The 18,624-nt window shown below is 42.2% G+C and overlaps 3 protein-coding genes and 1 non-coding gene across 5 annotated transcripts in view; 1 reads left to right on the top strand and 3 right to left on the bottom strand.

Annotated features, from left to right (window-relative positions):
- Nucleotides 1–332: 332 nt before the first annotated feature.
- Nucleotides 333–5,195, bottom strand: larp7 (La ribonucleoprotein 7, transcriptional regulator). Its single transcript, XM_028429108.1, has 13 exons — nt 5,054–5,195; nt 4,475–4,687; nt 4,284–4,384; nt 4,092–4,175; nt 3,832–3,996; nt 3,648–3,750; nt 3,196–3,489; nt 2,909–3,059; nt 2,676–2,818; nt 1,749–1,861; nt 1,496–1,655; nt 975–1,066; nt 333–701 (listed from the first exon to the last, which is right to left on the bottom strand). The coding sequence occupies exons 2-13, from the start codon at nt 4,677–4,679 to the stop codon at nt 624–626; spliced, it is 1,689 nt and encodes a 562-aa protein (XP_028284909.1). The 5' UTR covers nt 4,680–4,687; nt 5,054–5,195; the 3' UTR covers nt 333–623.
- A 215-nt stretch (nt 5,196–5,410) lies between these two features.
- On the top strand, nt 5,411–5,484 carry trnai-aau (transfer RNA isoleucine (anticodon AAU)). Its single transcript has one exon. It is a non-coding gene; the product is annotated as a tRNA-Ile (tRNA).
- A 539-nt stretch (nt 5,485–6,023) lies between these two features.
- LOC114450988 (NACHT, LRR and PYD domains-containing protein 3-like) lies at nt 6,024–9,349 on the bottom strand. Its single transcript, XM_028429483.1, has 5 exons — nt 8,989–9,349; nt 6,705–8,427; nt 6,502–6,585; nt 6,294–6,377; nt 6,024–6,208 (listed from the first exon to the last, which is right to left on the bottom strand). Exons 1-5 carry the CDS (start codon nt 9,281–9,283, stop codon nt 6,127–6,129), a joined length of 2,268 nt encoding a protein of 755 aa, XP_028285284.1. The 5' UTR covers nt 9,284–9,349; the 3' UTR covers nt 6,024–6,126.
- A 539-nt stretch (nt 9,350–9,888) lies between these two features.
- The window catches only part of LOC114451033 (ADAMTS-like protein 1), a 73,925-nt gene continuing 65,189 nt past the window's right edge, over nt 9,889–18,624 (bottom strand). For both annotated transcript variants that reach the window (XM_028429553.1, XM_028429554.1), the window contains 11 exons: nt 17,458–17,587; nt 15,331–15,541; nt 15,080–15,259; nt 14,796–14,949; nt 13,746–14,724; nt 13,538–13,665; nt 12,699–12,765; nt 12,416–12,620; nt 12,212–12,321; nt 11,911–12,131; nt 9,889–11,598 (listed from right to left, as the gene is read on the bottom strand). In XM_028429553.1, coding sequence (XP_028285354.1) covers nt 11,489–11,598; nt 11,911–12,131; nt 12,212–12,321; nt 12,416–12,620; nt 12,699–12,765; nt 13,538–13,665; nt 13,746–14,724; nt 14,796–14,949; nt 15,080–15,259; nt 15,331–15,541; nt 17,458–17,587 — 2,495 coding nt within the window. In that variant the 3' untranslated portion in view covers nt 9,889–11,488. The remainder of the gene's footprint in view (nt 11,599–11,910; nt 12,132–12,211; nt 12,322–12,415; nt 12,621–12,698; nt 12,766–13,537; nt 13,666–13,745; nt 14,725–14,795; nt 14,950–15,079; nt 15,260–15,330; nt 15,542–17,457; nt 17,588–18,624) is intronic.

The raw sequence follows: 18,624 nt of genomic DNA, 5'->3' as shown, positions 1-18,624 counted from the left end.
CCCACTGACTGCCTCGCCGACTACAAAGGCACCACTGTAACCTATATTGTGCACGTGGAAACCCACAAAAAGCCTCCAAAAATAGGCTACATAGAAACTCAGACCCTCCCCTACCTTTGTAAATGTTCTTCCACACATCAATACAAAAAATGATGGTGAGTTTGTGCGATGATGTGTTTTTAACACCACGTGACAGCACATCTCAGTTTGAATGAATCCAACTGACTGTGTGGGACGCTGATTTAAAGAGATACTCAGTGTTTAAAGCACAAACATCGTCAACAAATGCCATTTCCCTGATTGGATTAATAAAGTATTTCAAAAAATATTAATGAAATATTGGTATTTTATTAAAAAACAACTATGCATCGACTTGTTCACATCTGGACTGGGAGAACATATATCAATATTTACATCTGTACATCTTTCTTTTTTAAAAGTGTTGATTTAAAATGAAAATGTCTCCAATATGCAGCATTCCATATTTTCCTGGGATGGCTCCAGTGCAAAAAAAAGGTAATTTAGGGGACATTTTGGCATATTTACTTCTGTTCAAATGTCCAGTCAAGTCTCTCTCTCTTACACGTCCACATGTGGTTGTCAGGAGCTTGTTTCAGTGGCTGTCAGTCTTCTTGGAAACGGATGTGTTTGTTAGCCTCCTTGGCCCGGGCGATGATGATTTTTTCAGCTTTGGATATGAGCTGATGTGTGACAAGATAACAGAATTCAGATGTGACGGCAGACAAACAAGCGAGGCGCTGGTGTAACTGTGTGTGAGACTGGGCGTGTTAATGTGAACAAAACGATTCCAGCAATTAGTCTGCGTCCAGGATAACAGTGTGCTCAGGATGAACTGGTTTAGCAAATATGCAACAAAAAAAGGTTTTATATTCTAAATGATAGTAGTTAATGCCCAAAATGTGTGTTTATTTTGTTGCGCACTTTAACATGGATACAACTGTAAATGAGCTCACCTTCTCTGTACCCCGCTTCTTTTCCCTTGGACGGTTCAGCTTGACCTGGCGGTCCACCAAGATCTTCTGCCAGTACCTTTGTTCATGGTCACCTTTAAAATGAATGACAACAACAACAAAAAAAGAGTTACACTTTGCTTTGTAATCACCTGCAAGCTAATGCCTTGGAGCACTGGGTTGGCATAGCAGGTCCTGCTCTTAAGACGCACTTGTTCACATTGGCGTTTGGCACCACTTGAGATATTTGACCTGATTTTGTTTTTATTTTACTCTATTTTATCTAATTTTAATGTTTTTTTTATTATTATTTATTTTAACATATTTTAAATTAGTTTTAATATATTCTGTCATTTATTGTTTTTAGTCTGTTCTATTGCATTTTTAGATGATTGTAGCACTTTGGTAAACCTGGTTGTTTTTAAAAGTGCTTATAAATAAAGTTGCAGTAATGCCTGCAGGTAAAATTAGCACCGGATGATTCCACACATAAAATAAATGAGAAAAAAAAGTTTGATTCCAACCTGAGAGAATCTCCAGTTTCCACTTGTGCTCCTTGAGCAGCTCCACTCTCACGTCACTGACAGCTTTAGCGTCCTCTGGGCTGTGAAAACGGATGTGCCCCTCAGCGTCACCTTCCAAAATGTCAACATAGGCCACGGGGGATATTTTACACAGTGCATCCTATACACACAAAGAAAAGAAACATGGAAGTTAAATAAACCTAGTTCTAATCCAGTTAGAGCTTTCTTCTTCTACTGTTTTTGGCTTGTGTACCTTGATGATCGTCCTCCCTGGTAGCGGCTTGTTGTCTGTGATCTTCATGATGACCCCACTGGTAAACTGAGGGCCCTGGGCAGCCACTTTTTCACTTTTGTTGCTTTTTTCAACTGAACAAGAAGAAAAACAAAACACAAAGTTGCAAAGTATGTCAATGTTTTTTTTCTAAATTATTTTTGCTAAAAGTCCAGGGCATGTACAGTGTATCCTGTCAGTCTTCCTGTGGTTTCAGCTTTAAGGCTGTTCCATTCTCCACGAGAACAGAGAACAGAGAAAGAGTAAAAAAAAAAGAAAAGAAGAACAAGAGTTTGGTTGCTGGGCAACCAAACTAAAAAGTTCGTTTTGGCACGGAGGTACTATACTCCACGAGACGTGTGTGTGCAGAACTCCTCATACGGCCCTCCTACGCAGCGCAGGTTGACAATGCAATTGTATTGCAAATTGTGAGCACAGTCGTGGTTACCTGGCCTAACGAGCTGATAATGCTCAGGGAAGAGGGCACACAGCATGACAATAGATAGAAGATCAGTGTAGCTGACTGTAACAGACCTCTGGTCTGTGTGAGTTAATTCTGTGAATGATGCAATAATACATCCCGTCTCCCAGTGTTTAATGTGCGCATCGAGCCGCTGTAACGCCGTGATCAATACTGGGATTCCTTTTTATCGCCACCTTTTGGACAGACGCTCTGCTCTGTGCGCCGTGTTTCTCCTTCCAGGAGCTGTTTGCCAGCTGCTCATCTAAACTGTCCATCATCGCTGTACTTCCTCCTTCTATCTGTGTGTTCTGCACCTGAAGAAGCTCTTGCCCTTCTCGAAATTCATCACACCCACAATAAATTCCGGCAGGGGGGGAGGGAGTTCTCTGTTCTCATGGAGTATGGATCCAGCTTTAGTGTTTGCCTTTTGTTGACAGGAAACTCACTGTCACCATCTTGCCGTTCACCCTCTGTCTCCATTAGACTCTTTTGTTCCTTGTCATCTATCTTATTCATGCACTTCTTCAGCGACGACATGCTGCGCTTCTGCAACGTCATGTACTCCTCCTTCAGTGTCAGCCACTCTTTCCTGGATGTGGACAAGACAAAGACGTTTTATTTTCCCATCCTGAGTCATTACATCACCTGTTTTCAAATAAAAGGGGATGTTGGGTCTTACTTTGATAAAACCCGTAGTGGGATGACCTCTTCCCCGATTTTCAGTTTCTCTTTGTGTTTCTTTTTTCTCTTCCTTTTTGCTTTGACCGTTGCATCATCTCTGTTTTCTTTCTCCTTCTCAACATCCCTCTGCGTGTCGCTTTCAGTTGAATCTGTGAGGGGAAAAACTCAGTTTACACAACAAGCTCATGAGACGCACAAAAGGAAAAAAAATGTCAGATCCTGTTGACATTTTGGAATATTTCATCATTCGTGGATTATACATCAGAGGACCCTGTGATAGCTTACCAGTCTTTGTTACAACTTTCTCTTTCTCTCCAGACTCACTGGTTTTTCTTATCTTTGATGGCACATCGCTTTCTGATCCTTCTGCTGTTTGTGACCGTCGTCTTTTCTTCTCAGACAATTTGCCGGGGGTCCTCTGAGTGTTGCTGACCTCTGGTTCTGTAGCTGAGCGCTTCCTCTTTTGCTCAGATGGCTCCGCCTCCATCGCCTGCTCTTTGACTTCTTCTACGGGTGTCTGCACTGTGGCTCCTTCTTTCTTTTTCTTCTTCTTCCGCTTTTTCTTCTCCTCTTCTTCCCCTGAAACACATGAATGTCAATAGCACATAAACAGGCTTTTACCTGAAGTTTCAGTACTAACAACAAAAACCTCAGAGTTTAATTCAGAGGTATTAAGTTAAAAAAATATATAAAATATATCTCTATATAGATATAGAGATATATTTTACCAACTGCACCTGATGGGGGATTGTCTGGGGGCAGAGGAAGATGCTTCCCACTTATTGTCTTGGGGAAAATCCCTGGTTTCCTAGGAGCATCTTCAGGAGGGTTGTTTAGCATCTGTTTGAAACATAAGAAATGAGATTTCACGCTGCCAAAAACAGCTACAGTAGGAATAATATATTTCAGGCAACTCATCACCTCTATGGCTTTCTGTGCTTCTTCCCGTTTCTCAAACTCGACAAAAGCAAACCCCTTGGAGTCACCCGTAGACTTGTATCTAGGGATGCTAATGTAAACCACATTGCCGCATTTTGTAAACACTCTTTCTATCCAGCTGTGTGTCACATCCTTGGGCAAAAGTTCCTTCAGAAAAAAAAGAATTGTATTATCTTTTTATCAGTATTGTCCTTTAAGCAAAAAAATATATAATAATATGATGACAGAAAACTTTTTTTTACCACATATACAGTGCGGCTGTCTACATCATCTGGGATGTCTCCAAGTGGGAGCTGGCGTCTTACTTTATTTCCTTCAAGGTTTACCTGAAACACAAAAGGACCCACTTATGTTATCAGATATTATAATTATAGCATAGTTTTAAGCAAGAATTGCCACATTAGGCAAAGACTGTAAAACACAAGTTAGACTACCTCAACCACAGATGAATTTTTCAGCGCTCTGGCGATCAGCTTGGTATCAGACGTCAGCTTCTTCATTCGATTAAAGCTCGCCAACACAGATATGTCGACATCTAGAATGTATGTAAAGTGTAATTAGTTCAATCCACTGTCCTTGCATCAAATCCTGAAACATAGACTTTTAGGTATTAATTGCTGCTTACATCCATCATCTGACTCTTCAATCAGCTTTTTCAGAAAGCGGTCCTTGTGAAGGTTGACGTCTCCAAACCAGAACTCCACCTGCTTCTTCACATCACCAAGCAGCTGTTTGACACGGGACCTCTTCTTCTTCTCCGTCTCCTTTTTTTCCTTACTGCTGGCCTCTGCAGCACCAGCACCACCAGAACCTCTCTCTGTGCTAATCATTCTGGGGGCTACAACGCAGATCAGAGGCACACACTGATTCAACGCTATGCTGAATAGGGGAAATTCGGGATGAAATGAAATATGAAAGCACCCTCACTTAATTTAAAACTACACAAAGGCCACGATGAGTACGCCCCTTTACTATGAGTACAGTCATAATATTAGTTTGTAAAATACAACGCCAGCTTCATATTTAGCAGCTAAAACTTGGATATTAGTGAGTGCTTAGCTACATAGCTAATTGTTTGCTAGCTTTAGTACCTCCAAGTAACTGATTAGAACTTCGCGGGTCAAGACATTTGAAAAATCCTGCAATCATGCCTGCACTTCAGGATCCGTTAAAATCATGTGAGATAATATTTCACAAAACTCACCCTATCTGAGTCGAGAAAATGGTCCAGTAAAATGCTGCATTCAAAAAAAATACATAAAAAGCAACCAGTCGGCTAACAAACAAACGGCAATAGTTCGTTCGATGTCGCAGGATAAATTCGTCATAGAGAGCCAAAAGGTTATACAACTTCCGTTTGTATTTTCAAAATAAGACACATAATATTGCCTATTGCCTATGGTTTCTATGCGGAAATACAATACTCGCGAAAACATTATTTTAAGCAATAGTACTTGCAATGGCCTTAATGTTTTCTTAAATACTGTCTTGTTTAACATTAAAACTAAGGATCAAGGTCTAAATCACAAAAACTGTAATGTTTATTCCTGACAGACAACATGGCCGGTTAGCTCAGTTGGTTAGAGCGTGGTGCTAATAACGCCAAGGTCGCGGGTTCGATCCCCGTACGGGCCATTATTACATTTTCTCACTTTATAATTAATAGGTTAGGGGAGACACAGTTATGGACAGCCTGTTGGACAAAAAAGACACTCTTGACAGAGATGATTAAGAAGCCATGCATGTCTCAGTGGTTGTTTCTATTATAAAATGTATTTTGCAAAAGATTAATAGAATAGACACCACATTCCGTTTTGTCAGCACCAACACATATAACACATACTTGATCTAAAGCTCATGAAGCGGCTTTAGTCCTTATCATTTGTTCAAAATGCTCTCGAACTTTTTCAGCTTCTTGCACATGTCCTCCTCAGTGCAGCATTCAATCCTGCTCTTGATCAGCTGCGACAGTCTGTTGTAGAAAGTCTTTGCCCATCTGACCTCTAAGCATTGTGCTGAAATGTTGCAGACTTTGTGGAGGAACATCACCAACTTCTCATTGTTGCTGACCTCACATCTTTTATGGACCCACTGCCCCCACAATTCCCACATATCATCATCTGTGAAATTCACTGTAATACTGTCTTGGGAGCTCACTGACTCTAGTTCTGCGTCAGTCAAGTTATTCCATATGACTCTGTGGGCAGAGGGGTTTTTTGTTGTTGTTGTTGAAATTTTTGTTGAGATTAAAATGATGTGTTTCAAAAAGACATTCACTCACACAACTTTTTTTAGAGGATCTGGGGTCAGATCAGTCAGTGACTGCAGACCTCTGTGGGTCACTCGGTTCCCCTCCATCCTGTAAGTGTACACAGGTAACAACAGTGAGTAGTTTTAGATGTTTTACAACAAAACACATTAGGTCATACTGCAGCACCACCTACCACAGTTCTTCAAGTTTCTTTTTCGCCCGTATGGCGTTACAGAGAGTCTGAAGCTCATCATCGCCAATGTTTGACCATCCAAGTCTAAAAGGGGAACAGAAAGTGTGATGCAATGTCTGGAAGATTCCTGTTCAGTTTTCGTTCTTTTACACATGCATGTCTTTATGCCCACTTAGCCCACAGTTTTTCCTAAAAAAACACATTTTACCCAAGCTGGGTGATGCTTTCTGACACTCGCAGAACATCAGCGATGACCTGAACCGCATCCATATCAAGGTTGTTTTCTCCAAGCCTTAGAAAAACAATGAATGAAAACACACACAGTTAAAATCATCTAAGCAAAGTGTTTTACCCACTATAGAAACTGAAAAACAGAGAGGTGGCAAGAGTTAAATTTTACCTGAAACTCACCAAAGATTCTCACACCTGAGCAGCAGTGGTTGAATATCTTTCAGTGCTTCAAAGCTTATTCCAGTCCCTGTAAGGTCCAGCTCAGATATTTTACCTTTCGTGAGGTTTAGAAAGTATTTGACGGCATTGTAGTCCATTTGAGAGAGCGTTTCATCGCTAACGTTAACCCTTAATGTGTTAGGTTGCACAGCTTGGGCTACTGAGGGGTCCTGTTGCTCAAACAGGCAGTGTAAACAGTTTAGGGCATGGGCTCCGTTCTCACAGTGATTTGTCAGTTCTGCAATGATTTTTTGGCGATAGGCATCCGCTTTTTCTTTCTGACAGCACAGCCCCACCTGCCTTGACAGAAAGTTAGAATTGCGTTCAGAGAGGATTCCAGACAGGAAGCGGTTGAAAAGGTCCAGGTGTCCAGAGTTTGCTATCTCTCCAATACTTTCTGTACCCTGAACTGCATCAGGCAAAGGTTGATCCGTCACTGCACAGAAAACAGCTGCAAAGAACTCCTGGACAGTGAGATGAGTGAAGGAGTAAACCTCCTCAGTGCAGCCGGGTTCTTGTACAACTGTCTTGTCCAGAAAGGTGCTGACGAGGCTGCATCCTTTCAATGCTGCAACATCCTGGTCACTGCTATAGAAGAGAGTTTGATGCTCCATTAGCTTTTGGAAGGCGAGACGACCCAGCTTCAGCACAATATCAGACAACTGCTGGATGGTCCCCGCTCTTGGGTCTTGAGAAAAAGTTTCAGTTCTTCCTTGCGTGTGAGAATGAAGCAAAGCCAACAGATACTGCACGTAGATATCTGTCATGGTCTTAGGGCTTTCTCCACAGAGGTCTTTGCTCTCTTTGAGGATGCAGCACACAATGTAGCAAAATGCAGGTATATAACACAGTGTCAACATCAGCTCATTTCCTAATACCACAGCGAACATGCGTTCAGCAAGCAAACTGTCTTGGAAGTATCGCAAGAAATAGTCTTGAACTTCGTCCTGGGAGAAGCCAGAGATGAGCACAAAGCGGTCGATGCAGCCCACAGGGATGTGGCTGATAGCTGCAGGACGACTTGTCAGCACGACAGAAGCGTTGGGTAGCAGTTCACCCAGGATCAGGCTCCCAAAGATTTCCTTCACTTCTGCGTCTTCGTCCGGCTCAGTCACAAATACATCCGTGTCACAGCTCCTGTAGTGTCTGAACTCATCAAAGCCGTCCAGGATGATCAGCAGTTTGTCATCATTAGCCAAGATGTTGTCCAGCTCTTTGGCAAGGTGCCTGTTTTTCCGCAACACCAACTCCTGAAAGTTTGTGGGTTTGTCTATCAGATTTAGGTCTCTGAAGGTCATGTGGATGATGAAGTCAAATGCTAGATGGTCCTTGTTGACACCGAAATCAAACAGAATCTTCTGGACCAGGATGGTCTTTCCAATTCCAGCCACCCCGGTCACTAGGACCTTCTTCACAGGACGGATTCCATTAGTATCCGAAAACAGTTCAGCCGGTGTGATTTTTCTATGAACTGCCGACTTCTCTTGCAAACAAAGTCTCTTTTGTCCAAAGGTCAGCACCTCGTGTCTTTTAACGTCTAACCCCTGGTGTCCGTCCACTAACAGCAGGTTGACGTAATGTTTGGAAAAAAGGATTTTCTCGCCGTGTCGGGTGTTGTAGAACAGCATGCTCTCACTTCTGCGCCGGAGGACATCTTTGTGCTTTTGCTTGACTTTGTTGTACTCTGCAGGAGAAAGGAAAAATGACATAATTTGTCAGTCACACCGTTTTTACAGTGCTAACCTGCAGTGTAAGCTGTGATGCCCTGATAGTTAGGTTGTTTCCTAACAGAAAATAAAAACAAGAAGAAAATCCAGACTCACCATTATGTATATAATTAAATACAATTAAATGCATTAAATATCACAGTAAGATTCTTATTGTGTATTCTACGGGCATACATATACACAAAAATCGGACTTAAAAATGTGAAGTTGCAGACATAGCCAGTTCTCAACTACTACTCATGAGGGTTAGTTAGTTTGGAAGCAGCCTAGTTTTTACACATGTTATATATAATGTTTATGACAGTATATATTAATGACACCAAACTTTCATTTATTTATGTATTCTGCATTTGTTTATTTATTTGTGACAAATATTAGCTATATATTCTATATGTTCAAAATGTGAAATATTTGTTCAGGAATTGGTTCAAGCTTACACACACACACACACACACACACACACACACACATTTTACACACATTATTAACATTTGGTTTTCAGTTTGAACAGAAGTTACCTGTGGACTGAGGCTGTGTGTCCCCTTCTCTTGAATGCTGAGGATGACTTCTTAAAGAGAGAAAAATCTTTGCTGCTTCCTCACCTTTGCACTCCAGGATATCCAGCACTTTTCTCACTCTGGCTCGGGGTCCTGGATGACACAACACTTCCTCACGATCATCTCGACTGAACACTCCCTGACTAAGTAAAACCTCCACCAGAGAGTCTATCTGTCCTTCTAGTTCATCCACAAGGGAAACTCTCAGCATTCTCATTGCTGCCAAACCTGAATTGCAAACAGTTGTTTCCACCATGGCTGATGTGTGATAATCCTCTGTACCCGCAAAATGACTTTTTTCCACAGAGATCCTGTGAATGGTTGTAACACTTTCAGAGCTGTAGCAGAGACAGGGTATCAAAAAACAATAACAGGAAGTGTTAGTTCATTTGTGTGACGTCCACAGCGCCTACTAGTTGCTAGGGTGCAGCTTTGTTTTCCAGGTTTGCATCTGGGTGGAGTTGAACAGATCAGTAAGGCAGAGCACCTGCCCATCCCACATGCACTCATCGCAGACATGCATCTACACACCACTCCACTGATACTCACTTTATGAGTTTATTTTTATATTTATTGTATTGTTTTTATACTTCCCCCCATTCATTCGTTTTTTTGGGAATAAATAATGATTGATTTGATTAATTCAACAGCGTGTCTTCCTCCTTTGTTGTGGTCTTAACACGCGGGCCAACAATCTGTTAATATGTGAAGGCACATATGAGGACTGTTGAAAGACTTGTTTGTCTGGTTTGTCTTGTAACCTCTCATTGTCCCACACAGAGCTGTCACACTGCGAGTACACCTTCACTCAGATGTTTATTAAAATAAGACTAAAGAGAGAAAATCACAAGAGCCAGGTTATAAAAAGGAATGTATTTGGTTTTATTTACTGATAAACCAGGCATGAGCAACACATCAAGTCACCAGCAGAGGGTCCCTGCTGCATACACATCAAATTCCATCAGCTGCATGGAAACGAATGCTTAAAAACTACCCCAGAAATTATTTACAAAACTACGCACGCACACACACAAACACAAAAATAAATAGTTAAAATGGACAAAACGAATATCAACATAACTTAAGAGCATATATGTGAATGATATTTTCCTCTCCAGACATAAGTACTCATCAGTGAAAGGCTGTGTAGTCTCCTGCATGACAACGAAGTAGCATTGTGGAAACAAGGACATGATGTCCAAAGTGCAAACCCTCTCCGTCCTGCACAGAAATGTAAGCATGGTACAAAATTCCCTAATGTGATTAATGTCTGTCTAAGACTGAACATTCACATGAGCTACACAGGCCAAAGCTGTGATGTCAAACTGATGAAAAAACATATAAAACGTGGCAGAACTGATCAGACCTTTTAACATGCTGTAGCATCAGAGAGTGGTTAAAGGAACATTTTGATAAGAAATAACACAAAACAAACTTTACAAAGTAGATATTTTTAAAAAAAAAGACTCCACAAGCCATGTTCCTAACAAAGACTTGGATGAGTTCAGAGTGCAAAATAAGTCTTTTTTCACCCCCCAAAATATTATTTGCTTCAGTTGTACACCTCCTGTAGTGCAACCACCCACAGTGCTTAGACACTGGTAAATCTAATTTACTACCAATTTAAAGGTATAATAGTGTAATAGTGAGTCACTGTAGCATCTTATCTTGCTGTGGCAGGTATCACATCATCAGACAGTTGGTTTTTTAGACAATTTAGACTAGAGAAAGTTTCCACACATTTTTTTAATGACTTTACCGGTCACTGCAACATCTGGTATTAACTGTCACATGTTTATTAATAATAACCTTTTAGTCATGTTACCTGTTTCCCCATTTATAATCAACTTCCTGCTGTTTGTCACAGTTTCCCCACACTATTAATAAAAGCATCAGGATTATGTGACAACACTGTTTTGGTGACTATTGCAATGAAGGCACAACCAAGTGGTCATCACAAGCTCAGGGGGTTACCCGGAATACCTAGGTAATAAAATGTAATTATTATTACATCTAAACATGTGTGATACCTTCATAACATACATCCAGTTTTACATTGTGTTGCAGCTGGCATTGTATTTTTGTTTGTGGGGAAAACCCTGAAACTAAAACTGATCAATGGGGACAATCAACTTCCTCTTTATGCAACTGTGCAGTTGTCTACTTCTCACAGTGGAAATATAGGTTTGTATATTTGGGAAGGAAAGCTGAACTGGAGCCTTCATTAAAAGACAAGCCTCTCCTCTCATAACAATACTTTCAATTTCCCTCCCATCTCTGAGGAGAGCAGATTGCAACCACTCTGGGTATGACAAATCAAACACTCCTCCTCCACACTCAGGTGTCCTCCCCCCCCTCCCCGAGCCACTGAAGACAGTTTAGAGGTTCCGCTGCTGTCTTCCCCTGATCTATCCATGCTTTCCTCGGCCATCGTCTCAGGTTGTGGCCTCAGGTTGTGGCCTCAGGTGTTTCGGCAGGAGTGGCAACAGCGGCTCTTAAACTGAGGCAGCGGGCAGAGCTCCAGCTGTCTAACCTTTTCGCAGTACCTCGTGCTGTCTCGACACTCGCCTGCTGCAATGCACACAGATTAAAAATACTTTCAGTTTTATGTGACAAGGCTTCAAAACAACAAAATTCCCACCTGAAAAATTCTGAAATTCCAGATGCACTCAAGACAACAGCAAGTGTCCACAGAAAATTAGCTACACCATTGTTTCAGGGAATAACTTGAGCCACAGAGTTTTTGATGTTTACACAAAGAGACTGGAATTCCCCACACCTACTTTAGACATGTTACAACATCCAAACCTCATCACATAAATCCTAATACTGTATCCTTTCACTTTATATTTATTCCTACATTCCAAAAGGCTGGTCTCTCACCTCTGCCGCAGGACAAAATATTACACCGCTGCCAGCTGGGTGGGCGTGGCCTCCACATGCAGTGATGTTCTCGTGTGGCCTTGCCAGTCCGATGGTGCACGCAGCTCACCTGGCGCGACTGGAAGCCGTGCCGTCCGCAGGTGGCAGTGCACTGCGTCCACGACCCCACACGCCAGTAAAGGCCACAAGCATCTGTGGTGCAATTCTTCAGGGAGCTGGGCCTAAAACGCACATAAGATTACACGAATGTATTACTTGATCATGACGTGTCCTAGTAGTTTTAACTGAATTTGCTGTTTACCTCTGGAGTCCACTGCACATCCTGTAGGGGACTTTGGTGCCATTTGTGTTTTGACAGTAAACATGGCGGTGCTGTGTGGCCAAACTGGGACCCACACACTGGCCGTAACACTAATAGAGGAGAGTTCAGCTTTTAGTATAACAACTTTTCTTGCATTCACTGAAAATACAATCTATAACCAGCTTGTGGAAAACATCTACTTACCGGCCCCCAGGAGGTGGTGTTCCATCTGGCACAGGGCAGAATGTTGCATAGCCTGGTATGAGACGGTCTCCTTCCTGTCCCAAGGCACTGCCTGCTCTCTACCTGTGTGGACCTGCCCTCAGGACCCTTTATGCAATGGACACTCCTTGTTTGGGATCCGCCTCCACAAGTGGCTGAGCATGGTGACCAAGCATCCACTCTCCACCTTATCCAAATGTTAACAAACACAGTGATCAACATTCTGCATATCTGACAGCACAAACCTGTAGTTGCTGCTTCCTACCTCAGGAGACAGGCTTGTCCTTGGCACACATCAGCTGACTGGCTGCTGTTACTCCTCCCTTTGCCACCTGAATGTACAAGTACACATCCGCACATTTCTTTTAAATAAACATAACACCAAGGAACATAGGTTATTTTGAGTACTTGAGATAGCTAGTTCTGTACTCTATCCTATGAGAGTACACCCATTTCATTGCTTTTAACTAGATACGGATAGAAAAAAACTACAGTTGGGACAATCTTCAGCACTTTTAAGCCACTTTATGCTTTCCATTTAGATTAGCTGAATTTGTACGCTGACTTAATCGTCCCTGAAACACTGCCTGGAACCTCTAATTGTTGCCTTATGCGGAGGGTGAGTGGCACAGAGTCAGGAAGCACACAATTGCGGTGCTTTGATGAGAATTTTGTAACTGGTCATGCTTGACGAAGAGAAAGGGCAGCACAACTTAGAGAAGACCTGAGCCATGACGTGCCTGATGAGTCACCAGGGTAACTGAAAGCTTAATGTATATCTGTGTGACTTCAAAGGGACTTCATTCTTGATGTTGGCACGTTGCACAGATGCCAAGGTATCAGCAACAAAATGTATTTAAGCTAACTAAACAATAAACAGGATATTAACATTGTTTTACCTTGTGGTCAAAGAGCCTTATCTGACAGAACTTAAGCAGATGTCAGTCTGTGTATCTATTCAAACCACCAAACTCCATTGACAAAAAAAGCAACTGAAAGTTTCTATCTGCTGACTCACCGCAAGCTTAATGGTGATGATACTGTAAATGATTGTAAATATTGTTTTTATTTAAGCATGCAAAAATGCCACATGTATACCCCTACCTGTAATCTGCAGCCATGAAGAGAGGGATGCACTTCCCACACGGTTTCTGGCAGTACAGGTGTACAAACCTTCATCCCCTTTGCCCGGAGACTGGATCCTCAGGTATCCTGAGGACAATAGGCCTACTCTGCAAACAGAAAGTCAAAAACAAACACAATCAACTAAGCCTTTTGCACAAAATAATTCTCATTAAAGGGTAGTTTTTACCTGCTATTGTAGCGCAACTCTTTTCCATTCTTTGTCCATGTCAGGGATGGTTCAGGGCTCCCCAGTGACTCGCATTTCAGCACCAATGAAGCAACTGGTTTCTGCAGCAAGACTGGCATTCCCACGTACACGATCATTTCTGACTGCGGCGTTACTACAACCTTCTTGGAGCGCTGGATTATCACTGGGTTTCTAGCTCTGGATGTGTGCACTTTCATGTTTGGTTTATAAAAAAGTGGGCCTTGTGTGGAAGACTCTGAACTTTCTGGAGGGTGAAGAGTGGACTCATTCGTTTCACCCTGTGTCATGGTGAGCTCAGTGAGCAACTCGGCAATGAGCCGCTCCCCCTGCTGTCCTCCAAGGTTGTGTGAGATCTCATCTAGCCTCTTGGTGTCAGCAACAAGCACAAGGGGAACAGAGAGCTCTGAATCTGCTCTCTCTTCCTCCAGAGTTGACCTGTTCTTTTCACCAGAGTCTGGTTTGTCAGCAATGTATTTTTCATCTTGGACAGAGCCCTTGAGTTCAAGCAGATGCTCAACAATGGTGTCGTATTGGTTGAGGGAAATGGGAAGCTCTCTGGCTGAGGTCACGTCTGACCGCCCGACCTTTTGTTGTTCAAGCAGCCATGACTCTGGAACAGACAGCTTATGCTTGTTGCCAATGATCTGTAGGACAAAGTGTTCTCGTGCCTGCCCTGCCACACACGTGTATATCCCAGCATCAGATGCATGAACCTGCTGAATCTTGACGTATCCAAGTGATGTTATGGAGAGGTTAGGTAGGCTGAACAGGGGCTTCCCTTCCTTCAGCCATCGGATGTGGCCCTTGCGGAAATGGCGAGTTGGACAGCGAAGGACCACAGTTGTCCATGGTAGGAGGTAGGCGTAACTTCCAACAACCAACTGCAGCTTTTTGCCTTTCCTCCACTGGATGTAAACCTTCCTCTGGGCCAGTATGGTGGGATCAGGCTTAAGTGAATCTGCAATAAATTAGAACATAGGTGAATTTGATGCATTTTATAATAGATTTGACAAACAGAAGGTTTCTTACTTTCACAGTGCCTGAGGGAACATGACCGGATTCTGATGGGCCGTGCTGAGGTGGAACAGTTCTTTGAATCTATAGTCCGATAACGTCCATTCTCGCCCTGCTTCTTGCAGATGGTCTGCAGAGTCTGAATGCCATATCCACAGGTCACAGAGCACTAGACAAGTTATTAAGAAACCTTTATTAGTCCCACAATGGGGAAATTGCATAATATCAATACATCAATATGTAAAGAAATGAGCCAAAAGGGTATATTTTATGATCATTTTGATAGGAGGACAGGTTACCTGGGACCAGTCAGTTGTGACCCACTGAGGTGGACAGTCCTGCTTGCCACAGGGCTGCTGGTTTACAGGGGTCATGGAAGGGCAAAAGGTGTCAGGCAGCTCCATGATGCTACCGTCTGCCAACCGCTGTTTGCACAGTACCTGCCTCCTCTGAACTCCCCCGGCGCAGCTCTGGGAACACTACACAGACAAAAGGGTTACATACATGTTGGATTCATGCTGCCAGGAGAGACCTTGATGAAACATTTTACCTCTCCCCAGTCACGTGTGTCCCACATCGGAGGGCAGTCAAAGCGGTTGCAGGCTTGGACCGGGCTGGGCTTTGGCTTCTGACACTCTTCATCCCTCAAAGTCACAGTGCGGTTGCTGTCCCGAGAGGGCTGGTGAGTGCAGGCCACAAAGCGGGTCATTAGACCGACCCCACAGGTCGCTGAGCATGAACTCCATTCCCCTGTTTCCCACCTGCAAAACAAGTTTATAATCAACTGCTCATTAATATTCTAAAAATTCTATGTGAGTTATATTGCATGAAGCTTTATTACATCAGTAAAAAAGTATAGTCCTAATGAGCTGAAACGGTGCTGTGTTTTCTTGACCAAAGTAAAGACACTTTACAGAATATGTAAATTCATTAAAGTGTGTGTGAATGCAAAGGAAAGATTCATGAATCACCTGTGGTTTGTTATCTGAAAAACCCCCCATCATTTACCTCTTGCATTTTTTTTCCAGTGACCTATGCACCATCAAAGTTACCCTGGCATATTTATTCCTGTTTGAAGCCTATGTCTTAACGTTTGGTATACCTTTAAGCAACTTGACAGATTAGTTGATATTTCCAAACTCCTTATATTTACTCAAGAGTCTATGGACTGAGGAGAATTGGGAATGAAGCGTGTACATGGAGCGGTGCTATACTCAAAGCTAAATCCTATGGCTGTTTCCCTTCAGAGGGAACACTATCCAAAGAGTGTAGCTTAATATGGGAGGGTGAGGAGGCCTCAGGGAGGGAGCAAAGGGCCAAAGGAAACAAGCCCAATGCAGCGTTTGTTGTGCCTAAAAACAAGACTCAAGGCCTGGAAAAACAGGCGAGGGCAGGCTGCAAGCCTCTGGGTTTTCTGACAAGAGTATGAGTGGTGGAGCACTGACAACGCACACGGTGTTAACTTGAAACGTGTGGCCTACCACAAAATCCACTCATGGTTGAGACTTGACTCAGTAGAGTAGCTGTATGTTATGCTATATTCTGTTTAATATTTGATGTTTTATTTTGATAAACTTTATTTGTTTGGTTTACAAAAACTAATTACCATTACAAATGCAATATTCCAACCATCTGCAGTTTACACTTAGTCTATAGGTGGATAGAATGTAAGTAAAACTGCCCACCTAAAAAAGCTCCCACTGTGTTCAAAGACAAATGTGAACCCAAACTATCAAATCCAATCAGATCTATTTAGTCTAAAATAATCTATTCTAATCTCATGGAATAATTACTAATCTAACCTATCATTTTCATCTCAGCACCTCAGCATGGAATCTAAAATAATCTTACAGAATCCTGTGTAATCCTGTCTAATCTGACATTAATTTTTATAGCCTTGACCCCACACTTATGTCCTTCACATAGTAATGCTTCTCAAATATTTAAAAATGAAGTAGTCTACGCACACAAATCTGTATAAGTGATTATTAAAGGTCTAATCTAGTTGCATCAAAGTCCAGGAAGTCATGATATTTTGCAGCTTCTCCAAAAGAAACAACCTAATTCTACTTTACTCTGGGTCTCACAGGTATTTGTAATGACTGACCTGCTGTCAGATTCTGACCAGGCACCACAAGGATTCATTTCCTGCTCTCAGTGAACCAACCATCCATCTTTGTCATCTGGCCTCAGTATCACTTGGACACAAGTGGCCTAAATTGTGATTTAATTGGCTCAAGAGGTTACGTTCAAATGTAGCGGATTAGAAGTATTTGACTGTCTTTTGTATATAACTAGTGATTAGTGGAGATTAATTGGTTCAGTTGAGTGGTTTTTGATAGTTGGAGATATAAGTAGTTGCATGTGTGTGACCCAGGAATGCATCGGGGCTCTACAAAAATGTCCCAGTTTCATATATTGCATATTTTTGTGGGATACATTCTTGGCAAACCAATAAAGGGCACAGCCAGATTTCAGACTTACTTTTAATTAATAATTCCTTCTTTAATGCAGCCAAACTTCTTCTTTCCCCCTAAAAAACCTCATTTCCTCAGAATTTTTACTGCATCCATCAGTCAAGCCAATTTTAATGTTCAGGCACATACAATTTGAAACTATGGTTAAATGATAATGATGATGATGATGAGGTTTGATCTGTGTTTTTATTTTACTGTACCTGGGCGGGCAGGGCTGAGTTCTGCAGTCCTGGAGGAGCTGCGGGGGCCGACGGGAGCTCACGCACAGGCTTTGGTCTGCTGCTTCTCTGGTCTGTTTGTTCAGGCAGATGACCACGGCCTCCTGCACACCTGGATCACCAAAGAGAATTATGGGAATTATTTAGTGTTCACATAAAAATAAATGGGGAAAAATACACACACAAAGTGTTGTTTTGGCTTACTAATTATCACATATTTATGTGGAGCAGGATGGAATGAAAACCAATGGAAACCCAGATATTATGCTCCTGAATAAAGGTATGGCTGCTTTATAAACATCTGGTCTGAGTTGTGAATACACTTTTAGAAAATAAAAGTAATGTAACATAAATCTCTGAACCAGCTTGTGATGGTGGTGACAATAACAATGAAGCAGGCACTTCACACACACACACAGTGGTGTGATGGTCCACAGGAGCGCAGCCTTCGGGGTGTGTATGTGACATCTGATACTGGGCTGTAATCATCACCGAATGTGCTCACACACATAGAAACTGACAAAAGCCTACGCCCATGTGCAGAAATTATGCAGACATTAACCCATAGATACACAGTGCAGGCATACAGGCGTGGATGTGGAGGTGGGGAGATTAAAGTGGGTCTCAATGCGTGTTGACAGGATGTTTAGGAAAACTGTCTGGCACAGAGTTCACTGCTGCGCTGAGCGTTAAACTTATCATCTAATATCATAAAAACTACTTCTGCTTTAAGCTTATACTGGCATGGCTGTGGTCCATCACATTAGGTAATATTTACACATATGTATACAGTGTGATCGGTTACACCAGGATTTATGAATCTGCTCTTTTCTTTTTAGCAGTGTATCACTTCAAGTCCAGACTCAAATACAATATGTGACTAAAAGTAAATAGACCCCATGTGTTACTTTAGCATTCTACTAGTCTGTTTCAAGTCTACTAGATTTGTAGCTGATGCTTGTTTACTTTGATTGTCCATTTCTGTTTCAACAAGGCACAAGATCACAAGGAAATGTTCTTCCCACTTTGTGGGGAGAACTTATGATCTCAAGGCCATCCAACACCTGACCTACCATCCCTTATCCCTAACTTATGTTGCTTAATGGGTTGGACAAGGAGCCAGAAAAATGGAGGCCAGCAAAGACATAT

The sequence above is a fragment of the Parambassis ranga genome, chromosome 18 (genome assembly GCF_900634625.1).
Source record: "Parambassis ranga chromosome 18, fParRan2.1, whole genome shotgun sequence".
In the NCBI taxonomy this organism is placed as follows: Eukaryota; Metazoa; Chordata; class Actinopteri; family Ambassidae; genus Parambassis; species Parambassis ranga.
Note: the sequence above shows the minus strand (reverse complement) of the source record. Positions and strands in the feature narration are given on the sequence as shown.

Excerpts from the sequence above, each read along its gene's own strand:
- larp7 (XM_028429108.1), bottom strand. The coding sequence starts at position 4,679 with ATGATTAGCACAGAGAGAGGTTCTGGTGGTGCTGGTGCTGCAGAGGCC. Across the intron at positions 1,067-1,495 it reads GAAACTGGAGATTCTCTCAG|GTGACCATGAACAAAGGTAC; the intron begins GTTGGAATCAAA and ends TTCATTTTAAAG. Across the intron at positions 702-974 it reads AGAAGCGGGGTACAGAGAAG|CTCATATCCAAAGCTGAAAA; the intron begins GTGAGCTCATTT and ends GTCACACATCAG.
- LOC114450988 (XM_028429483.1), bottom strand. The coding sequence starts at position 9,283 with ATGGTGGAAACAACTGTTTGCAATTCAGGTTTGGCAGCAATGAGAATG. Across the intron at positions 8,428-8,988 it reads CACACAGCCTCAGTCCACAG|AGTACAACAAAGTCAAGCAA; the intron begins GTAACTTCTGTT and ends TTTCTCCTGCAG. Across the intron at positions 6,586-6,704 it reads CTCAGGTGTGAGAATCTTTG|GCTTGGAGAAAACAACCTTG; the intron begins GTGAGTTTCAGG and ends TGTTTTTCTAAG.